The 24,179-nt window shown below is 42.6% G+C and overlaps 1 protein-coding gene across 1 annotated transcript in view; it reads right to left on the reverse strand.

The window, feature by feature from the left end:
* The window catches only part of LOC124615553 (nicalin), a 118,670-nt gene that overhangs the window by 86,050 nt on the left and 8,441 nt on the right, over window positions 1-24,179 (reverse strand). Inside the window, exons 3-6 of the mRNA XM_047143528.1 lie at window positions 14,768-14,915; window positions 9,981-10,075; window positions 9,822-9,905; window positions 8,691-8,900 (exon numbers count right to left, since the gene is read on the reverse strand). Of these exons, the coding sequence (XP_046999484.1) occupies window positions 8,691-8,900; window positions 9,822-9,905; window positions 9,981-10,075; window positions 14,768-14,915 (537 nt within the window). The remainder of the gene's footprint in view (window positions 1-8,690; window positions 8,901-9,821; window positions 9,906-9,980; window positions 10,076-14,767; window positions 14,916-24,179) is intronic.

Here is a 24,179-nt window from a genome sequence, read left to right on the forward strand (position 1 = left end):
ACAAGCTGCAGAGTAAGACGAAAGGAGGGATTTCAATTCCGGAAGGTGACGATAGTATCCAATACAATTCCATTGGAGAACCACAGAACGATGATTTAAATGGGGGCTGAACACGCTAAAGCCAGTCATACCGCCGAGTCCCCACCCGTCACCGACAAGGAAGGGGGTGACATCCATGAATGACTGGTCAGAATCCGGTTGTGAAGTTGGGGAAGGGACCTCTGGTGACACCAGAAGCTCTTTGTCCCGCGACTTATGTTTCTTCTTCTTTTCAGGCTGAGATGGAGGAGGGCTGTGTGGCATAAAGGAGCCAGCTGCAGCAAGATCAGGAACAGAAAGAGACCGGGTGACCTGGGGGCCGACAGACCGCGGCTCTCGCGGTTGTCGCACGGCAGCAGACCTTCGGCCTGGAAGGTGCCGGGAAGGGGCATACCGGGAAAGGCACCCTTGACTGGCAGACGCCGAAGGAGTGGGACATTTCTCCGACTGGGGAGGGGGAGCAGTGCCCAGAGGAGAAGGTGTGGGAGCCGCAGGGCAGGGGGGAGGGGGGAGGAGAGGGGTCCGTGATGGGGGTAAGGGAGGGGGAGGAAGGGGTGAAGATGTAACCAAGGCGTAACTAGATGTCATGGACACAGGGTGAAGATGTGTATATTTCTTACGGGCCTCTGTGTAGGTTAAACGATCGAGGGACTTGTACTCCTGTATCTTCTTTTCCTTATTATATACTGGGCAATCTGGTGAACGTGGAGAATGACTACCATGACAATTTACACACACAGGAGGGGGAACACAGGGACTCCCCTCATGGAGTGGACGTCCACAGTCACCACAGAGAGGGGCCTGTGAACAGCAGGAAGACGTGTCCAAAACGCAAGCACTTAAAACACCTCATAGGAGGTGGGATGTACGGCTTCACATCACATCGATAAACCATAATCTTAACTTTCTCAGGGTGGGTATCCCTTTCAAACGCCAGGACAAATGTGATTGTCTCTAGGACCCTTCTGAACACGCCGAACAAAGTGAACACCCCACCGTCCGAGATTGTCCCGAAGTTCCTCATCAGTTTGAAGGATGAGGTCCCCGTGAAAAATCACACCTTGTACCGTATTTAGAGACTGGTGGGGGATAATGGACACAGGAATTGTGCCATGATGGGTACAGGCACGAAGGGCCGCAGATTGGGCAGCTGAAGCAGTTTTGATCAGCAACGAACCCGACCGCATCTTGCTCAGGGAGTCCACTTCGCCAAACTTGTCTTCAATGTGTTCCACAAAAAATAAAGGTTTGGTATGGGTGAAAGTATCTCCATCAGTCCTGGTGCAAACTACATAACGGGGGAAAGGTTTCGCCCCTAGCCGACGGGCCTGACCCTCTTCCCAGGGGGTAGCCATGGAAGGGAAGGCCGAAGGGGCAAGAGAAGCAGCACTTGAAGAATCAGTTCCACACAGAGACCCGGCCGCAGAAGAATGGCCAGAGTTCTGAACCCATATGAGTTTCGTTTGCATAGTGTCCGCCCTGATACCACCCACTCCGATCAGGGGCTCTCCTCACGGGCGCCACCCAGTCACAGCAAGGGCCGTCTGGCACGGTGGCCATTGCCGGGAGTTCCAATGCTCCAGGATGACGAGCAACCACTCCAAGGCATGCATGAGGAGGTCACAGCTCAGGTATCAGAAGTGTGATCCCTGTGTGTTCAGGGGGCTCAGCCAAAAGGGTACATAGCGACCCCACCACACGGGCTGGCTACCGTGCTGGCTATGCACCCTAGCATCAGACAACGACGTGAAAGAAAAGGTGGAATGCACTAGGAGGGCGCACGTCGGAGACACTAGGTAAGGTGCTCTTCCCCAAATGGCTCACACTACGGAGGAGAAATTTTGGAATGGAGGTCAAACCCCAGAGGGGGACCAAGGAATGCCAAAAGGAGGAGATGATTACGCAACAAAGCCGAATTGTAAAACCAACAGAACCAGGAGGATAGCGGGGCCAACATAAGCAATGACACCAAGAGAGGGAGAGGAGAGGGCGACGGGAAAGGAGCAAGGAGGGGAAAGGAGGGGAAGGGGAAGGAAATGCAGCCCTGGAGAGAAAGAAGGCTGCAATAGCTCGGGGCCCCGTGCTTGCCACGCACGTATCCACAAAAAGAGTTGTGGACCCCCTGGGGGGACTGCAAGAAGTGCAAACAGTAAAAGTCTCACTATTAAGTAATCCGAATTACTTGGCACAGATACTTCCAGCCTCTATTGCCATAGCAAATAACATTTAACAAGCACATGCTGGTATATGACAAGGGGAAATATTTTTAACATGAGTTAAATACCTTAACACTGCCTACAACTAGTGGTGGTCCAAACCTCACAGATTTATTACAAAAATCCAAATCACTTCAGATCAACCACAATACACAAAAGTACAGGGTAGGGAACCATAGTAATACAAAGACCTTAATCAACAGATAGGAGTCAGTCAGCATGGAGCCTTTAGTTAATGTAATACCAAGAACCTTAACATGTATAAATTGATTTTGTCAAATTCAGTTACATACACAAGACCCAAAATCTGCTGCATATCTTGAGAAACAAACAAACATATCTACGACTTTCTTAAATGAAGGACAGCAAGGAAAATCAACTAGAGAAAATTTACCCTCAGATAAAACAAGATATTATCGGAAGAGTTTACACAGCAATTTTCTGTAAACCAATGTTAAAGCCATGCGGAACACAACTGTCCACAGAAAAATAGCAACCAACATAAACTTAGATAACATTCATATAAGCACTATTTTCAAATGTGAAATGTGTGGTCGCTGACACGCTAACTCACAGGTTCACATGTGGAACCGTATCTGAGATTTAGTCTTATATCTGAAGGAAACTTGCAATCACAGATCGCACAAACCTAAATAGCATTGACAAATGGAAATAATAAGACCACAAAAGCTGCAAATACCCACAATCCAAATCAATGCAGCAATTTGGATGATCGGACACACTGATACTTACATAATTCACAATCAACCAGTCATTTTCAATTATTATTATTCATACACACAACAGAACAACAAACAATAAATTTCCATAAGAATTACGCAAAATTATTTGGCAACTGGCCATACACAAAGATCACACCATCACAAGTAAGAAAAGGATGAAGAAGAAGAAGAAGAAGAAGAAGGGGAAAGAAAAGAAGAGGAGGAGGAGGAGGAGGAGGAGGAAGGAAGGAAGGAAGGAAGGAAGAAAGAATGGAAGCTGCAAATATGGTTGGTTATGAATGACGTGATTCAAAGTGTCGAGATTTCATTCACGTGACTGAAGAAATTTTTTTTTTTAATTCACCATTTACTAACTTGTGAAGTTATTATTAATACATTCACTAAAAAAAGAAAAACTATGGTTTTAGAGAATTCAGTGTAATTAATAGTAGCAACCTAATATTCCTGAAAAATTGGAAGAAACATAAACCGAAATGTTATTAAGTCCTTGAAATAAGACTTGTCCTAATTCATGGACTGTGAACAAATCAAGTGGTAGTGTGAGGGAAAACGTGTAGCACATTCTAAGGAAGTTAGGCGGAGGTCCTGGTAGAGGGTCTTGAGGCATGTTTTGACTGATCATCCTACCCAAGGGTAGTGTCAGGGTGTGTCTACCCCTTGTAAGAAAAAATGGATTTGATAAGCTGGACGATTAAGAACTGTCATGTTGTGATTGCAAAGGTGAGCAAGAGTTGATTACCATCTGAACTTAAAAGGGAAGATCCCACTTTGGCAAGGAGACCGTCTATGGGACTAGTTTGGAAGATGCCAGTGACCAGTCTTACTCCAGTGATGGACTGGAGTCCAACAATTTCAAAGCCAAAAGTACCACTGAGCCATAAACCCAGCAACCATAGTCCAATTGGTGTGAGACCTGGTCTCTGTAAATATGCAGGAGAGTAGCATGACCCACACCTCAAGAGGTGTGGGAAAGGAAATACAGTATTAAGCCATTGCATGCAGCTAGTCTTTAGTTGTTAAATGAGGCAGCCATGTAAACTTTTTATCAAAGAGCAGCCACTAAAATCAGGACTGTGTAACAGAATCCAAGCACTGGGTACCGAAGTATAGTTATGGTCACTGTGGATCATAGTACCACTACAGAAACATAACTTGCATTTTCATGGAAGAGAACTGCAAGCCATGGGAAAGGGTCCAAATGGAGGTGCTTCAGATGGCACACAAACTGGCATTCAACCAGGGTTATAGACTGAGGGCTATACCAACAGCAAAAGTCATCAACATAAAGTGGGGCCATTACCAGAAGTCCGATGGAGTCACTAGCCAACTGATGGTGATTGAGCCCCTTAGGATGCTGTTCTCTTGAACCCAAGGGGAGCTGAAGTACCATCTCTAATCCTGAAATAACAAGTCTGATAAAAACTGACATATAAAAATCAATCTGAGCCTCTAAGGTTTGAATTATGGACAATAGGTGTGTTGGTACCAAGTGGCAAGCACCTTATTTATGTCAAAGACTGCAGTTAGGTTCTGACATTTAGAATAAGCCTGTCAGATGGCTGTTTCCCACGCAATTAAAACAGTGGTTGTGGAGCATCCTCCCAGAAACCACACTGATAGGGACACAAAAGACCCTATGATTCATGGACCAGCATAATCCTTGACCTACCGACCTTTCAAGAATGTACAGAGCTTGTTGGTGTGACTAACTAGCTGGGAGCTGTTGATGGACATTGTGTTTTTGCGTGATGCAAGGAATGAGATACTGATACTGTCTTGCCGTTGCAAAGGGAAGACATCTTTTAGACGAATAGAGTGAAGATGTAAGTGGATGGAGTCTTTGAGTAACATTCAGGTGTTGGTTCATCTGCTTATCAACTGAAGCTGGGCCTGGGGAATATCATGTGATAAGTCAAAAGCCTTGAATAGCTCCCAGTCAGTAAAAGTTTCATTATTCATTTCAGCATGATTGGTGGGTGAAAGATAGGGAGATATCTCCATCTTGTCATTTGTGCATTTGAAAGGTAGCCAGATAAGAAGATGCCACCATCATAAAGTGGGTTCCAAGATAATCAGCAAAAATTGAAACATTGGCACAGGTACCACCAAGAAGGAAGAGACCCAGAATAGTTGTTACTATTTGGTACACCAGATGACGACGGACCTCGGCTAAAACCTGGGATAAAGAGGCATACTTTCCCAAGGAAACATAGCACTCCCAACTTTTTTTTCTTACACTTTTAACTTGATAGCAAAACTTAGTGGGAATACACACAAAAGTGGGAGGGTAGTCTATGATGGAGATCATCTGCGGCATTGCAGGATCCTTCAACAATCTGGAATAGCTGTCTATGGTCCACCATGGAACGGACCAGCAGCGGAGGTGGCCTTTATAAAGAATGGCATTTCCAGTGGCACAGGGATTGGGTCAAGAGAATTCGTCCAGAAGGTTGCCAAGGCAACCTGACAGCATGCAAAGGACAGCAGTGGTATACAACTGTCAACTGGTAATGACTGTAGCAAAGGAACAGGACTGGGGAAAGAGATCATACGGTCGAGAGCTGATAAGGTGCTATGGATGGCACTGAAGTGAGTATGTGCACCACCATTAAGGAGACAGAAATCAAGATCAGAAAGAAGCTAGTCATTCAGGAGGCCTCAAGTGGTACTTACTCACATGGGGTACTGCGCACTGAAATCCCTAAGTGCAGCAAAGTAGGGGAAGAGTAATCAGTTTAAATGGTTACCTCAAGATAATTAGGTGTCCTGTCTTGAAAGAAATGTGACAAATTATGAGCACTGGGATTGTTTGCACGCTCGCTGCTGTCGCCTCCAACTTTGCACAGGGGAGGGACAAAATTTGTGGGAATCAATGTCCAGACTCCTCCAGATGCTCTCTCGGGGCCAGTACAGCTCTGACAGAACTCATGGTAAGGTCTAAGAGTTGGGTTGAAAGGTCGTCAGTGGGGTGATTTTCTTGGAAAGCCACACAGATCACAGAACAAAAGGAAATTACCTGTTGTTCCAATAGATGACAGTGATATCACAATCTGACATATACAGCCATAACACATGAAAAATACATGACTGATTATCCAATAAATGTGAAAGCAGTCTAATCTCACTGGTTCAGTGACATAAGCCACGACTTATCCATGAAGAAATACTTTTGAATACATCTATAATTGTAGGCATATATTTATATATTTATGTTACCTATTTTTATTATGGTAGACACTTACCTTCATGCGAAACCATTTTGTATCGAGTCTAATGATATGCACTGTCTAACACTTCACTTGATTTTTAGTAGACAAATAATTTCGTAAATGTGGTTACTTTTGCTTCAAAAGCGAATGTTTAAGATTATTGTCATTTGTTGCTCAGACTTAACAAAAGTTGTGGAACTGGTTTCTTCTGTGTTGAGAAACAGTTTTATTGCTTTTGACGTTTTTATCATCACATCTGTGTGGTTTTTCCCTTTAGCTACGGGTTATGGTGGCTAATTTGGTCCCTTGAATAATGCAGGTATTGCATTCCATGCAAGTTTCCTAAGACCCACATTCAATTATTTGACTGGAAACACAGTGAACAAAACTTGTTCTTCAGTACACATACGACATCTTTCTGCAAAAGGTCTGGTCTTTTGCTGTTTACTAGCCATTTTTGTTCTTAAAACAAAATTCTTCAGTAATTATCTGTAGATGACAAGGGCAAATGGTGGTGGTGGTTGGTTTGTGGGCGCTCAACTGTGGGGTCATCAGCACCTGTACAAAGTTCCAATTTTTACACAGCCCAATTTTTGTACACAGTCCAGTCTAATCACTGTCACAAATGACGAGGACAATGATGATGATGATGATGATGATGATGATAACACAAACACCCAGTCCCCGGGCAGAGAGAATCCCCAACCCGGCCGGGAATCGAACCTGAGACCCCGTGATCCAGAGATAGCAATGCTAGCCACGAGCTGCGGACAAGGGCAAATGGACTCCCCTTTAATGCAACATTTCATGCCTCCCAGGGTCCTTGCGGAACTAAAGGAAGACAAACGTAGTGGCATTTTTTAGTTATTGCTGATTTTTATGGCACTACATATGGTCCCTACTGTACAAACTACATTACAAATAAATATAAATGACACTATTTCCACTCATCTGATACTGTATTCAAACGTGCAGCTTACGTTCCACTCTGAGCACTGCTGTCACAGTGCTTAGCAAAAATGAGTGTGAGTGTCATGACTGTGGCAATACCCACTCAAGCATTACATTCAGTGTGTCCTGGTCAGGTGTGAAGGGACCAAGAGGACCGGTTATGCCCCAGGATCACTGTTACTGGTGAGGAAGGAACATCAATATCTGATGTCATCTGGGTCACTGGAGTAGCCTTCTCCAGAGATTTCTCCTCCTTCCCTTTCACAATGTTTGGCAGTTTAGTCTCTTTTAAGATGTTATCCACTGTGGATGTAAGAACAGAAGAAGAGCAAGGCAGTCCTGCTTCCCACAAACCATGGCCCTTTCAGCCAATGGCTAGTGTCTGGTTTCTGATCTGTGGATTTCTGGGGAGAGGATTCTTGAGAGGTAGCCCTGTCACCAGTAGGTGCCAAAGGATGATGTCACTTCTCCATCTGGCTGTAGGGAGTGTGGTTCACAAAAACGGTGCAACAGGAACCAACAGAGGGGAGGGCCTATCGCCCACATGGTTTATTCATGTGACTATTGGACGTCAATGTCAAGAGAGTAAATACACTAGGTACTGCTGAAAATTTGGCCACAGTAGTGGTTGAGGTCGATATTAATTGAGGCTGGATACAAAGATTTTTTTTTCTAAGCTTCAAAAATATAAGAGGCAATCTGTGACCTTCAGTTCAGGAATTTTGCAATCCTGAGTAGGCTGCACACTTCACAGATCAGGGAGGATGATCATTCCCACAAATTACACAGACAATCAGAAGCACATATGGTAAATTTTCTTGATGCGGCCAGCCAGTCTCTGCAAATTGGGTAATATGTACATCAAGACATATGCATGAAGCATTGGAATTTAAAACACTGCCTCAGGGATGGGGAATGCTGTTTAAAATCACAGCAATAACATGCAACTTTGATATTTTCTGAAAGTGAACGCCCCTCAGAATTTAAGATGAATGTGCCACCGTCTATCTTGTTGTCTGACAGGCATCAGTGTACATGACATACAAAGCAGATCCCTCACCTCTCTAAGTGTTTGCATACTTCTTTGCACATCTACAGTGTTAAATCTCAGTGAAAATCCCTGTACCATGCTGAGTATCTTATGAAACATGATGGTAACAGGTACACAGGATTGCCATTTTAATTACAATGGAATTCACCTGAACTGGCCCCATGTGACTTCCTCCTGTTCCCAAAAACAAAGGAAAAAATTCATAGGCAGGGTCTTTCATCCAACGAAGAGGCTACTGCAGCATACAATAATGCTCTAAGTGACTTCTCTAACGAAGCTTGGATTGAGACATTTTCGATGTGGCTTCAAAGATAGAAAACTATTGCTCATGCAGAGAATTTGAAAAGTTGTAACAGTTATATTGCAAGCTTAAATAACATCTGTTAAATGAACGACTTAAAGTTTATGCCATTATGCTAGCCTAAGTTAAAACATTCAAATCAGTAAATAGATAAACTGAAGGTTTTGCTTGTTAATATACCTGAATAATTGAAGTCTCAACACCGTCTAGTTGGTCTTCAAGCCATTTCTTGCTGCCATGATAGTTGAATTTGCCAGCACCTGACAGGAGGAAGACAAGGTTGTATCGAGCATGTGTCTTTGGACTTGAGTACAGCCCCGAGAATAGTCGTGCCAGCTCCAGAAGCATCACCACTCCAGAACCATTTGAGTCCGCCCCAAATGACAACTCCTGGAAAGTACTTCACAACTGAAACCGACAGCACTGGTTTTAGCAACCTGTCATGTTACTGAAGTGGAGCTCACGGTCATAGCTACAATGTAAGTTGCACAATATTTAATGCATGACAGTGTTGGTTACATCTATGGTGTAAATAAAATACAAAACATCAAACACAAGCCCTTAACATTATCTCTGTCCACATCACTACACAATGTTCAGACTTCTGTAAAGCTGTAAATTACCAACTACATTTTTCACTGATAAGCAAATGAAGTTACTCGAATGAGATTTTCACTCTGCAGCGGAATGTGCACTGATATGAAACTTCCTGGCAGATTAAAACTGTGTGTCGGACTGAGACTCGAACTCGGGACCTTTGCCGTTTGCGGGCAAGTGCTCTACCAACTGAGCTACCCAAGCACGACTCACGCTCCGTCCTCAAAGCTTTACTTCTGCCAGTACCTCGTCTCATACCTTCCTGCGAACCATGCAGTAAAGTTTGGAAGGTAGGAGACGAGGTACTGGCGGAAGTAAAGCTGTGAGGACGGGGCGTGAGTCGTGCTTGGGTAGCTCAGTTGGTAGAGCACTTGCCCACGAAAAGCAAAGGTCCCAAGTTCGAGTCTCGGTCCGGCACACAGTTTTAATCTGCCAGGAAGTTTCAAATGAAGTTACTGTTTCAATGAAACGCTCAGTTTCTTCCTTTGTCAATTCACAGAGAGTACTAGTCAATTTGGAAGGCACACACTGTCCTTCCATCATCTTTTCCAGTATCAGCTAAGTAATATATATCTGAGTGAACATACCAAGAGTGTCATCAATCTAATCAGAATTTTGTAGGAGTCAAAATAATATTTTGTCTATAAGCCTTCCTTGGTTTCTACTTATTCATTTATGTGTATAGCTATGGAAACAGGACAGAAAATTACTCACAGGAGCTACACCAAAGCTATCATAATGTGCCACAATGGCAATGGTTGGCAACTTCTCTTCAACTCCATAACCAGATAATTTACCCTGTAATTTGAATAAGAAACAGTTTTAGTAACACTTTCATGCATGTAACAAAACATTTAAATGATTTTAACATACCTGTACAGTTGCAATATTAATATCTCCTTTTACTGATGCTTGTCCACTAGCTATTACAACTTGGTATCCACTCGCTGACACAGCGTTTAACATAGCTGCAATGTAAATGTGAAAAATTTGCAGATTACTGTCAAAGATGAAGCAAGTCACTATGTAGGCCTAATTTACAGAAAGTTGGTAAAAATTTGAAGAGAAAAAAATACAATAGCATATACATTAGATAATGCATTACAAAGCAAGATCCTAAACTACTGCAAGGAAATCCCGTACGATTAACAAAGGGGTGTCATAAAGGAACTTTCTATCTTACAAGGAGAGGCCAGACAGACCCTGTGACCATTGATTTTGATTAACTTCAGCACACCAGTCGTGGGCCACTCTAAAGTAACTTCAGTGAAAGGTTTTATCTCAGTATTCTCTATTTTTGTAATGAAGTGGGTCACAGCTCATGACTCAGAATTTATTCTGGTGAAGGTGGCATCATTACAACACAAAAGTAACAAAGTTTTGAATAAAACTATTAGGTACACATCCTAACATTTTCTGAGAAATCTAAGAATTCCTGATTATTGCAGCTATATTTGAGGAAAGCTCTTGCTAAATGGAGAGGTAGTCAAGTGGTATATTCAGACCATGGTTAACTTTTGGGATGCACTTTCATATCACACACACAATTTTTTAATCTCTGACGAGAGAAAAAAGCTGTAATGAAATTTATATTCTGTCATTTTAGGTTACACAAATTTTATTGTGGAAAAAAACCAAAAAGATCAGAGTATGAACTCTGATGGTACATGTTTGATCCTTAATGCCACATTTTTTTGGGACTGTAATGAAAGTTTTCTTATTTTTTTTTAGTTTAAAATAACCATATATAATTTCCATGACAGCTTCACTCACCTATCAAAGAGCAAAATATACTGCAATGAATACAATTCAAACTGACACACACTGATTTTCACTGTGACCTAAACAATAGACCTATACATCTCTTGACCACTGTGCCAGTTAACAAGAGCTTTCCTCCTCAAGTGCATCTACAATGGATGAAGAGTAATAGTACTAGAGTTTTTCTGAAACTATACCTAACAAGTAGAAATGAAACTTGCTTATCTTTGAACAATGGAAAGCCTACGACAGAATAAAAACAAAAGGGAAAGGAGAGATTGCTACTCACCACACAGGTCTCAAGTAGCAAAGAGACAAAATGAAAAGAAATACATCAACTTTAGGCCAAAGAACTTCAGATGTCGAAAACACACACACACACGCACACACACACACACACACACACACACACACACACACACACACACACACACACACGGCCTCTGGACACTAAGGAGACAGTGATTCTTTGTTTTATACTTCTGGAAAAGAACTTTGTTCGAAACCCAAAATGTTTCTAACATTCTTCCCATCATGCTTGTCCACGACTCAACACCACCTCTGTTTAGCATGTAGCAATCTATCCTTTCTAGATTATTGTTATTCCATAATGATTTCACTTGGTCAAAAATGATCCTGTGTCATGCATTTTGACCTCTTAGCATTTTTTTATGGAAGGACAGAGGACTATACGCTTTCACAGGAGCTAGTTTTAAGTCCCTTTCAAGTAGAATACTGTGAAGTGTTTAAATAGTGCCTCACAGTATCCAGCTACTCCTTGTTTGAATTTAAAGTCTTGATTTTATTATTCAGATTTTTCAGTTGTTCTAGAAATCTATTAGAAATTTAACACTTGCAACAGTACACACTTTTATGTACACAGATTAACCCTTTCCACTCCAACAGCTAACGGTGCTTGACATTGCAAATTTTATTTCCACTCCAATGTTGAGCCTCATTAGACAAAATTTTTCAAAACTTTCACATGTTCAGTTATCAAATCTGACTGCACTGGGTGTCAATGCTGCATAGTACGGCCATAAAGGGAAGCCTGCATTAACTTGGTACCAAACTGTAGCAGTTGTGTTGATGTATTGTCACAATGATTATATTCAAGGTGTGAAATGGCTAGTAGTTCATGCACAGTCCTTTCTGAAAATATAATGTGACTGGATGGATAAAAAAAATCTACTCTCCAAGTGGCAGGATGAGAAAACATATATAAATGATAAGAGATAGATTATACAGATTCTAAAGGAAGGTCTAAGTGAAAATGAGTGTTTGGTTTTGTTTTGCTTCAAGGCACAAAAAACAACTGAGGTCATATGCATCCAAGTCAAAAATATAGAACACGAAGACAGAGAGGAGCTAAAAAATGATTATTTGGCTGGAAGAACGGAGGAAGTCTTCATGTGAGTACTTCTCCTATCCTTACTGGCCTACCAGTTGTGGAGCTCGTGGCTTCGCCCTTTGAGGCCAGAATTTGATGGCTTGTTGCACAGCTGGACAGGGGGATGGCGATGCTACCTTGACACTGGGCGATTTCACAACCTCAGAGCAGAATTGGAGGTTGCATGTCTGTGTGGTCATGTCCTTCATGGAGTGAGGGGTAACAAGAACAGGATTTTAGGTACCAGACGGGAGAATACAGGGTTTGCGACTAGCCAGTAACTTGCGACCGACTGGATAAGGCAACTTTTCTTTTACCCGGATATCATGAACAGCCTGCTCATCAAGATACACTGGACAATCCTGAGAGAAGGCACAATGGCTGCCATTCCAGTTGATACAGCGAGGAGGAGGAGGAGGTGGACAATTGCCCTTGTGTGCATCCCTACAACAGGTTACACATTTGGCTGAGGGTCAACAAGATGTTCTAGTGGGGTTGAAATGATGACACTGGTAGCGACGCATTGGGTTCGGAATGTATGGCCGGACTGTGATAATTTCATAGTCTATGAGTAATCTACCTTTTTCATTACACAGTGGAAGGCAATGACACCCTGATCAGAGAGGTAAGACTGGATTTCGGCCTCGGTTAGACTGTCGAGCAGCCTATGTAAATGACACCACAGGAACAATTCAGAGTTCTATTGGCCTCGACACGAACAGGGTAACCGTGGAGAAGCGAGGCAGCTGGCAGTTGCTGTGCTTGAGAATCAGAAGTGGTCTGAAAAATCAAAGTGCATTTCTGTAAACAAGAGCACAGGATTTCACAGGACCAGCAATTGCATCAACACCTTTATGAATAATAAACAGATTTACCATAGCAAAGGACTGACCGTCTTCAGCACATGAGACCACAGGGAACAGTGATGCAGCAGCAAGGGTCGTTGAATCATTAGCCTCATTATGTTTATGTTTCATAGATGTTGACTGTGAAGATGATTGACTCATTGTGAGATAATCCCCATGGTTGCCAGAGTCTCTGATGGCGTGCTCCTTCCAACTGGGGGACCCCTTCCCAAGGGGGTGCACCTGTCTTAGGCGATTGTTCACACCTCAGGTCGCACCTTCCGAACACCTGACAGGGACCAGTCAGCATTTTGGGAAGGTTGCAACACAGGCAATCACTCCTCCCTGGGCCTGGCCTGTACCAGGGGGTACATGCGAACCCTACTTGTTGACCCGAGGCTGGGAGTTACGCATTACCCAGTCGCCTGTTATGTGTCAGACACGTGAGCCAGCCTTCAGGAGCACACAGGGAGGAAGAAGGAACCTCGAACACTGAAGCGGAGGAATGAGAGGAGAAGGGAAACAAAGACATGAAAAGGGAACGAAAAGCAATGGTCAGACTGTTTTTATGTAAGTGACAGACAATGCAGAACATTCCCAATAACACACCAGACATGTTCTCCAAGGGAGGGAAAAAAGAATACGAGGATAGACATGCAGCACAGAAAGGAGAAGATGCTGGAAAGGCTGGGGCCCTGTGGTAGTAAAGCATGAACCCGCCAAAGAGTGGCAAGCCTCCTGGGGGGCAAAAATGAGAGTGATAACAATTTTGATAATGACAGTGATTCATTTCCACCAATTGTTTTGTATTGACATGCATATATAAATATATTTGAATGCAAGCACACTTTTTGTTTTAATGTATACCCTAATTATTGGTCAGTGGCCTCCTGTTTCCACTAAGGGACACACTGTGGTGCGCTCGCTGCCTAGGTGGCACACGGAGATGCCCTGTGTCTACATTATGGAGTGTTAGAAAAGTTTAAATTCCTTTTCCATCTATTGCTCAGTAAGTGAATATGGCAGTTCCTTTTGAAGGAGCCCATACTATTAACCATAAATTGTATGAAGACCTATATATACAGTAACAGGGGAGTTAGAATTCCTGCACAGAGTTCAATAATTGACAATGCAGATCATGCTGACTACCTTTCTGGACTGCGAAATCTGCATCTTTTAATGCTCAAAGAATAAGGCCAGGCAATCTGAACTCCAAAACAATGGTGGGATGGCACACACATGCGCCCCCCCTCCATTAATCACCTCACACCTCCCCCCCCCCCCCCCCCAAAATCTCTCTCCCACCTGGGATTCTCATTATAGTAACATCAACAGACAAGACATACAGAAATAACCAGAACATTTCCCCCGTGCAATTTGTTAACAATCCACTAAATTATGAAAAAACAGTCTTATGTCCACAGGTGTGTGCATTTTGGTGTCTGCATGGGTACATGCATGAATGTACGTACTTCTAATAGAGAAAAAGTACGAACTTGAAATTTAGTAAAATACTGTTCTCGCTGCACGTTTCTAGGCAGCACACCCAAGTTACCTATAGGCAAATGGTTGCCTTTTGAAGTAATAATTATTTTTAAGGGTATTGAGTAGTCCATTTGGCAACAATGGAACCCGAAGAATATGATTTGGATGAAAACCATTACCTTCTGCTGCTGAGATTGATCTTTCATCTGATGAGTAGCTCCGTGCAAGATTTTCAAGAACTGTCTGGATTGCTTTTGTCCATTCTATGAAATAAACAGGAATTGGAACCTCTTGCTCCAACATGGCACGTTCCAGTTCAAGAATATGCTGCAAATAAATGTCCATGACAATATTTGAAGGAACACATGTAGCTTTGTAACTTGTAAAAAATAAGGTAGAGGCAAACCATCAAGTTATTTAAAGCAGAATTTTATCTTCATTAATTGAAGACATGGTGAAGGGCAAAAATTTAAGATCTTACACATTCCTGGCTCATGGCATATTGTATCTATGTCCTTTTCTCAGCCCCATTCAGATCTTACTTTTTATCATATAAAAAATTACAGGGTGGCAGAATACTTACTCTCATGATGTGATATTGTAATTACTTGCTGACAGGAACACTTAAAATTAGAAGAAAAACATTACCTAGCTACCAAATATTTTGGTTTATTTATCTATTTTATTTATTTGTCCTCAGACCATTTAGCGTAACAGTATCTAACATGTCACATACATCACAGAAAAATCACACACTTATATACAAAGTAGGACAAGATTAGGTGAGGACAGGACAGGTTCCACAGCCACAACAAACTTCTTGAAGTTTCTCTGCAACAGCTAATGCAGGAAACTAATTTCTTTCATACTGCTACCAAGATTAGTGTCCAGACAACATTACAAAAGACAGGAACTGAAATTTAGAGTAGCAAAGCAATAGTAGAAATTTTAAAATCTATCCTCAAATCCAGGAGTACAGCTTCAATTTACAGGGTGACAATTATTGAACTAAAAGAAAAAAAAGTAAATTAGTTACAAACTACAGTGCATGCACACTTGATTCAACATGAAGACATCACTACAGATATTCGGATTTAGGTTATGACATATTCGATATGCCTGCCATCATTGGCGATGTGGCACAGATGAACAGTGAAATTCTGCATGACCCATTAAAGTGTCAGAATATCAATGCTACCAATTACCTCCTGAATGGCGCTTTTAGATCAACAATGGTTTTTCGGGCTATTGTTGTTCACTTTGTCTCCCAATAAAAGGAGCCGCATGTGTTCGAAGAATACGGCAGCCTACTGAGGTGCATGCCAGTGGCCTCTGGATACCCTAGAGCCAGAATGTGGTCCGAAAGTGCTGCACCAGGACATCCAACACACTCATACTATGATGGGGTCGAGCTCTGCCTTGCACAAACCCCATGTTTTTGAAATAAAGGTCACTTTTGATAAGAGTGATGAAATTATCTTCCAGGTAGTCATCGTGCCATCTAGGAATATTGCACCGATTATTCTGTGACTGCACGTTGCACACCACACAGTCACCTGTTGAGGGCGAAGAGACTTCTTGATCATGAAATGAGGATTCTTAGTCCCCCAAAATGCCACAATTTTACTTATTGATGAACCCATCCAAAGTAAAGTGGGCTTTATCATTAAAGCAAACCATATTCACATCAAAGTCCTATTCATCAATTCTGTGGACTACAATCTTGGCGCAACAACCACTGTTCCATGGACCTGGGGCTTAATGGATGTCAGGTTTCAATTTTGTATGTGAAGAGATGCAGGTCTTCAAGAACAATTTGTCGCAATGTCTCTCAGCTGATTCCCACCTGTTGTGCATCTCATCTGATCAATTTCCTGGGGCTGGTTCGAAACACAGCATGTGTCTTTGTGATGTTTTCAGGCATTTTCACCATTTTTTGATGACAGACAATGCCACACTCATCGTGAACACTACCTGTTCTCTCAAACTTGTGAACAAATTCTTGATTGTTAGCACCAGTTGTCTTCAGCTTGAACTTGGTCATAAATGTCCTTTGAGTTGCAGTTGGGCTGTTATTGCTCGCATAGTAGGCCTTCACAAACACTATTTGCTCAGGCACGCTGTACTCCGACATTTTCACATGCAAATGGCCGACAACAACAACGAGCATGTGGATGTGTGTACTAATTCCCATCATGTCCCATGGCCAACTGTGCAGTTTGAATGTCCTAACGCAAACTGTTCAGAAGTTATGACAATTTTATTTCATATAGTTCAATGACTGTCACCTTGCAATTCTCTTACCAATGAAAAGATGAGTGAAAAAGCTAACACTTGAAATCATTAATACTGAACAAAGATCTAGGGCCCGATGGAATCCCTATAAAGCACTATACCAAATTTGGAGCCAAGTCTGCCCCTCATTTGACAGTAATATACCATATATCACTAGAACAAAAAACCATGGCCAGTGTAGTGACTGGAAGAAAGTACAGGGCAGACCCATCTACAAGGGGGGGTGGGGGTGGAGGGGTGGAGGGGTAGCAGAAGTGATTCAATGTCCTCGAGATCGAGATGTTAACCAGCAAGAATTCAGAATACATCAGTCCTGAAAGCCTTAGATCAGTGCAGTTAGGCTGATACAGTATTTTTTTTACTTCTAAAAAGCAATTGACTTGGTACCACAACTACAAGTAAGTACAATCATATGTGGTACTAAGCAAAATTTGTGACTGGTTGAGGATATCTTGGATGAGCCATGATACCTTTGCTAAGAGTGTCACTGACAGTTGCAGGAGTACCTTCAGGTGTGCTCCAGGGAAGTGTGTTGGGCCTGTGGCTGTTCTTGTTTTATATCAATGACCTTGCAGACAATATTAACAGTAACCTCAAACTTTTCACAGATGTTGCTGCACAAATATCTAGTAAGATCTTTGATTTAAGAGTGGTACAAAGAATGGCAACTAGCTTGAAATATTCAGATATGAAAAACTGAGCACTTCACAAAACAAAAAAGCATAGTACCCTGTAACTACAATGCCAACAAGTCACAAATGGAATCAGTCAACTCGTACAAACATTAAGGGTGTAACAATATGCAAGGATATAAACTGGGATGATCAGATAGGCCCAGTCGTGGGTAAAGCAATGACAGACTTCTCTCTATTGGTGGAATAGTATGAAAACGCAATCAGTCTACAAAAGTGATTGCTTACAAATCATTTGTGTGACCCATCCTAGAGTACTGCCCAGGAATGGGGGTCTCATACCAAACACGACTAACAGGGGATATTTAATATGCATGGAGAAGCACAGCATGAATGGTAACAGGTTTGTCTGACCCATGAGAGAGTTCACAGAAATGCTGAAGAAACTGTACTAGCAGAAGCTTTACGATAGACGCAAAATATCTCGAGAAAGCCCACTTACAAAGGTTCAAGACTAGGCTTTCAATGATAACTCTAGGAATATTCTACAATACCTACCATATCACTCCTGTATGAATTGTGAGGGCAAGACTGGGTGAATTAGTGTACTCTCAGGTATTTAACCAATCTTTCTTGCCACATTTCACATGTGAATGAAACACTAAGAAGCTCTAATGACTGATGCAATGGAAGTACCTTTTGCCATGCACTTCACATGGGTTTACAGAGAGTGGATACAGAAGCAGACATAAGTTTTGAAATCTAGGAATAGTTTTTTGTCTTCCTTTCTTGTGTTTTACTGGCAAGTACTTGGAATTTAACTCTTAAAAAAAAAAAAACACAAATACTGGTAAGCCATTCTGTCTTCCTGTAATTTTATAGTTTTATCAATAGAATAATGCTTCTGATACAATTTTCATCATATTTTTCCTTATTTCCTCTCAATTTGTTATTCATTTCTTTTCTTTACAATTGTGAGTTTGTCTGTACCCACATCATCCCATTCCTGATTCTTGCTGGCTTTACCTATTTTCAAGTTTAGTGTCATCTACATTTTGGTTTATTTTTTCATGTTTCTTTATGTCCCCTCTGATTTATATGTAGCCTACGTGCTGTTGTTAGGAATGATCTTCAATGCCAGGTTGTAAATTCTCTTTTCACTGTATACTTATTTTCTGCAGCTACTGCCTTCCATTTCAAGGTTCAGAGACTTACCTGCTTTGTGACAGGATTCCTACATATGTTCTTTATCTGTTTTATGAGTATTTGTGGAGCAGTTAAGAGGTAAGAATAGGTCACACCCATCTACATCAGAATCAGAAGGGCAGCAGAATGAGCTACTAATGTCTAATATTCTTAACATTCATTTGTTACAGAATCTTAGAACATATCCAGAGCTCAAATATAATGAAGTATCTAAAACAGAATTACAGTCTCCATAACAACCAGCTCGTTTTTGGAAGAAACGAACTCAGACTTTTCTCACATCAACTCTTGTAAGCTACAGATCAATGCAGTATTCCTTTACTTTTGAAAGGCATTTTATGCAGTGCTACACATACACTTATTATTGAAATTACAATCAGAAAGGGTATCAAGTGAGATTTGTGCGTGGATTGAGGCTTTCTTGGCGGGTGAGAGACACCATTTAATTTTGGATGGAGAGTCACTGACAGATGTAGAATTAACTTAGAGTGTGGTCCAGGGAAGTGTCTTGGGATCCTTGTTGTTCATATTGTATATTAATGACCTTGCAGACATTATTAATAGTAATTCCATAATTTTTGTAGATGACACAGTTATCTATAATGATGAAATGTCTGAAAAAAAAGCTGCATGTATATTCAGTCATATCTAGATAGAATTTGAATGACATGCAAAGAACGGCAAATTGCTTTAAACAGCAAAATGAAGCATTTCAAAAAAAGAAGATTGTACCACGCAATTACAACATTAACCAGTCCCCACTGTAACCTGTCAACTCAACAAATTTTTGGGTGTGAATATTTGCAGGGGTATCAATCAAATTATCATGTAGACTCAGTCATAGGTAAAGAAGATTGCAGACTTCTGTTCACTGAAAGAATACTAGAAAAATAGATGTAAAATTTATGCTGTGTAACAAATACCAAGATTTGAGGGATAAATTCCAACTATCAATTAACATGGAATGAACAGCCAATGTCTTGTGGCACCATACTATTCGTACATACATTCAGCTCATAACAACAGGATTCTTTTCTGGTGATCAAATGCATAAAACAAAGACACAATTTTGTAAACGGCAGAGAAAGGCTGTAAGAATTATAAGTAGTAGTCAGGCTCATTATAAAGAGCTATTTAAAAAACTGGGCATCTTCATAGTACGAAGTAAGCACGTCTACCAATATGTAGTCCATGCCAGGGAAAACATTACTAAGTACTTCACTAGTAGTTCCACATATAATCACTGAGGGATGTGGAGCACTGTTTTAGCTACACTGGACTCTCATTCAGGAGAATGACAGTTCAAATCCCCATCCAACCATCCCAAATTAGGTTTTATGTGCTTCCTCTACACTGCATAAGGCAAATTCTGGGATACTTCCTTGAAAGGGTGTGACCAACCTCTAATCCAAGCTTATGCCCCATCTCTAATGACATCACTGCTGGTGGGATATGAAAACTGATCTTTCTTTCAAGAAATATATGAGCACATTGTGTACAAACTGCCAGCAACTGCCACAATTTTCTTCTTGTGATCATCCATACTTTCTAATATATAAATTACTTTTGAAGTTCTAAAAAGTACTAGAATAAATAAAATGCCTATAAACTGCCACACTGTACAATGTACCTGCAGTGAGACAACTGCAATTCCTGAAATCCATTGCCCGTAGCCTCTGGCCCGCTGAGGAGCACCACAGTCCTAGGTCCTTGGATAATCTATGAAAATTCACCACATTATGCCACATACAAACAGACCTGGCCTCTGGGCAGACTGGTGAGACTAGATCTGACAGGCAGGGCTTGCACATTAATGAGAAATGATGGGCTTCAGATCAGCAGGCCCGATCCATTAGAGATGCCTGCAGAAATAGCCTGTGGTTTTGGCCCGTCATGGAAGTCCACTCGTATGGTCAGCTATTCACGTGTCACAGCACGATGTTGATGAAATGAGACAGCAGCAGTGAACAGTCCATGCAACAAATAACTTGCGCAAATGCTCTGAGAATCAATACTAATGAGGATAGGTAGCAACTCACCATAAAAATGATGCTCAGTCGCGAAAGGCATGTAGGAAACACAATCACACTCTCACAACTAAATTTTCAACCATAGCCTTCTATGAGATAAAGAGAGGATACACACAATCACTCAAATGCAACTCATGCACACTTGACTGGCAGTTCTGGCTGCTGTGTCAACAATCTCTAAGAATCAGATCCAAACAAACCACTCCTCAAGGCCTCCCTGCCTCTCATTGGCAGCTGCTAGACTAGCAGCAAAAAGTGGTGGCAGCACTGACTAAGATGAGTGAAGTGGTAAGAATGGGAAAAGCAGTAAGAATGAGGGAGTAGGGTAGCGGTACACGTACTCAATTGCACCCAACAATGACTGAAATCACAGCAAAAAAAAACCATTTGGTCTACTGAGACAAAAACAAGATTTTCCAGAGTTTCTTCCAAATTTCCCCGACACATTTGAAATGCCCTGATATTCCGTGATTTCCAGAACTTGTGGCAAATCTGAATGTGGACTTATCAGATATAGGTGACAGAATGCCATACAGTATCATTTTATGGAAGAAACTGCTGAAGTTTTTCAGGTAAAATATGGTTCGTTGATTTAAAAAAGGGGGAAAGGGACCAAACTGCTAGGTCATCGGCCCCTTGCTTCGAATAAAACAATGCCACATGGGTGAAAATAAAAGAAGTGAGACTGACAACACAAAATGGAGAGAAAAGAAAAAACCACAAAAACGACGGAAAGGCATCAAAACACTTAAATGGACAAAATAGGAGAAGAAAACCACAGAAACGCAAGAAACGAGTAGAAGAGATTAAAATGACAAAACAGCCACTCTGCAACACATTAAAATCTCCACCCTAAAAGCACTAGGGTGGAGGAAACAGAGGTACAAAAGAACATGCGCTAAAACCTACATAGAACTATAAAACCCACTCTCAAGGACAAAATGTAAAACTAAAGCTGCTGTAGAGACATTGTTGCCCAACACCAAAGGCAGGGTGTTGGGAAAGTTAAAAGTCTGCCGCAGAGTGGCTAAAAAGGGGCAGTCCAGCAAGAAGTGGACGACTGTCATTTGGGAGCCACAGCCACTGAGGTGGGTCCTCGCGACGGAGTAGGTAAGAATGTGTTAGCCACATATGGCCAATGCAGAGCCGGCAGAGGACAAATGATTCCCTGAGAGAGGCCTGCATGGAAGACTTCCACATATTCATAGTCTCCTTAATGACACGAAGTTTATTGTGTGCTGTTATGCCATTCCACCTCCCAAAGCTGGAAAACCCTGCAGTGTAAGACAGAACGCAGATCAGCTTCGGAGATGCCTATCTCCAGAAGCGGTTTCCGCGTCGCCTGTTTGGCCAGCCTGTCAGCAAGTTCGTTGCCGGGGATTCCGATGTGTCCTGGGGTCCACACAAACACCACGGAACAGTGGGACTGTTCCAGGGCATAGATGGACTCCTGAATGGACGCTACCAGAGGGTGGCGAGAGTAGCACTGGTCGATAGCTTGTAGGCTGCTTAATGAGTCAGTACACAGGAGAAATGACTCACCAGGGCATGCACGGATGTACTCAAGAGCACGAGATATGGCCGCCAGCTCTGCAGTGAAAACACTGTAGCCAACAGGCAAGGAGTGCTGCTCAATATGTCCTCCATGAACATATGCGAAGCCTAGCTTAAGTGACTATCAGCCATTGAGCCATTGGAGTAAACTGCTTCAGAGCCCTGGAACATGTCAAGAATCGAGAGGTAGTGACAGCGGAGAGTGGCGGAATTAACGGAGTCCTTAGGGCGACGCAAAAGGTCCAGGCGAAGCTGCGGCCGAGGCATACACCATGGAGGCTTATGTGAACAGACTGCAAGTAGAGGTGGTAAAGGGAAGAACTCCAGTTCGGAAACCGCAATCGTTAGCCCTGATCTGGGCTGCCAATGTGGGACATGGACTGCCGCGGGTGGGAAAAGGAGACAGTAATTCGGATGCTCAGGGAGAACTATGAATGTGTGCTGCGTAAAAGGCAAGCAGTTGCACATGTCTGATCTGCAGTAGAGAGCCATCGGCCTCCACCAGTACACTTGTCACCGGACTCGTCCTAAAAGCTCCTGTCACTAATCGAACCCCACAATGGTGCACAGGGTCGAGTAAATGCAATGCTGACGGCACTGCCTAACGATAAACCACACTCTCACAGTCAATTCGGGATTGGACAAGAGCTCTGTAGAGCTGCAGCAGTGTACAGTGATCTGCACCCCAATTGATGTTGCTCGGGCAACAAAAGGCATTGAGGTGCTGCCAACACTTCTGCTTGAGCTGATGAAGATGAGGGAGCCAAGTCAATTGAGCGTCGAAAACCAGTCCTAGGAATCGATATGTCTCCATTACAGTGAGTGGATCGTCATTAAGGTAAAGCGCAAGTTCCGGATCAACGGTACGACTCCGACAGAAGTGCACGACACACGACATTGCGGCTGAAAACTAGAATCTGTGGACTAGAGCCCATGACTGCGTCTTGTGGATGTCTCCCTGGAGGCGCCGCTCAGCAACAACAGTACTGGAGCAGCAGTATGAAATGCAGAAGTCGTCTGGATACAGAGAAGGTGAGACGGAGGGCCCGACAGCTGCTGCTAGACCGTTAATTGCCACTAAAAATAGCGACACACTCACAACAGAGCCCTGTGTGACTCCATTCTTCTGGATATGGATGGAACTATGGGAGTCACCAATTTGGACACAGAAAGTATGGAGAGACAGGAAGTTTTGGATAAAAATCGGGAGTGGTCCTGGAGACCCCACTCCTACACTGTGGCAAGGATCTGATGTCGCCAAGTCGTGTCGTATGCTTTACGTAAGTAAAAAAAGACAGCACTCAGGTGCCGTCGTCTGGAAAAGGCTGTTTGGATGGCAGATTCAATGGACACAAGATTATCAGTGGTAGAGCAACTGTGGCGGAAGCCGCCCTGACATGGAGCCAGTAGGCCACGTGACTCCAGGACCCAACCCAACTGCTGACATACCATACGTTCCAGCAGCTTACAAAGAATGTTGGTGAGGCTGATGGGCCAATAGCTATCCACATCAAATGGCTTCTAACCGGGTTTGAGCACCGAAATAATAGTGCTCTCCCGCCATTGCTTGGAAAGATGCCATCGCACCAGAGCAGGTTGAAGATGACGAGGAGATGTCGCTGGTAGTCAGATGAGAGATGTTTAATCATCTGGCTGTAGATTCAATCAGGCCCAGGAGCTGTGTCGGGGCAATGTGCAAGGGCACTGAGGAGCTCCCACTCTGTAAATGGGGTGTTATAGGATTCACTCCAGCGTATAGTGAACGAGAGGACATGCCCTTCCAGCTGCCATTTGAGTGTGCAAAAGGCTGGGGGGTAATTCTACGACGCAGAGGCTTGAGCAAAGTGCTTGGCAATCACGTTTGCATTGGTACG

The sequence above is a fragment of the Schistocerca americana genome, chromosome 5 (genome assembly GCF_021461395.2).
Source record: "Schistocerca americana isolate TAMUIC-IGC-003095 chromosome 5, iqSchAmer2.1, whole genome shotgun sequence".
NCBI classification, from domain to species: Eukaryota; Metazoa; Arthropoda; class Insecta; order Orthoptera; family Acrididae; genus Schistocerca; species Schistocerca americana.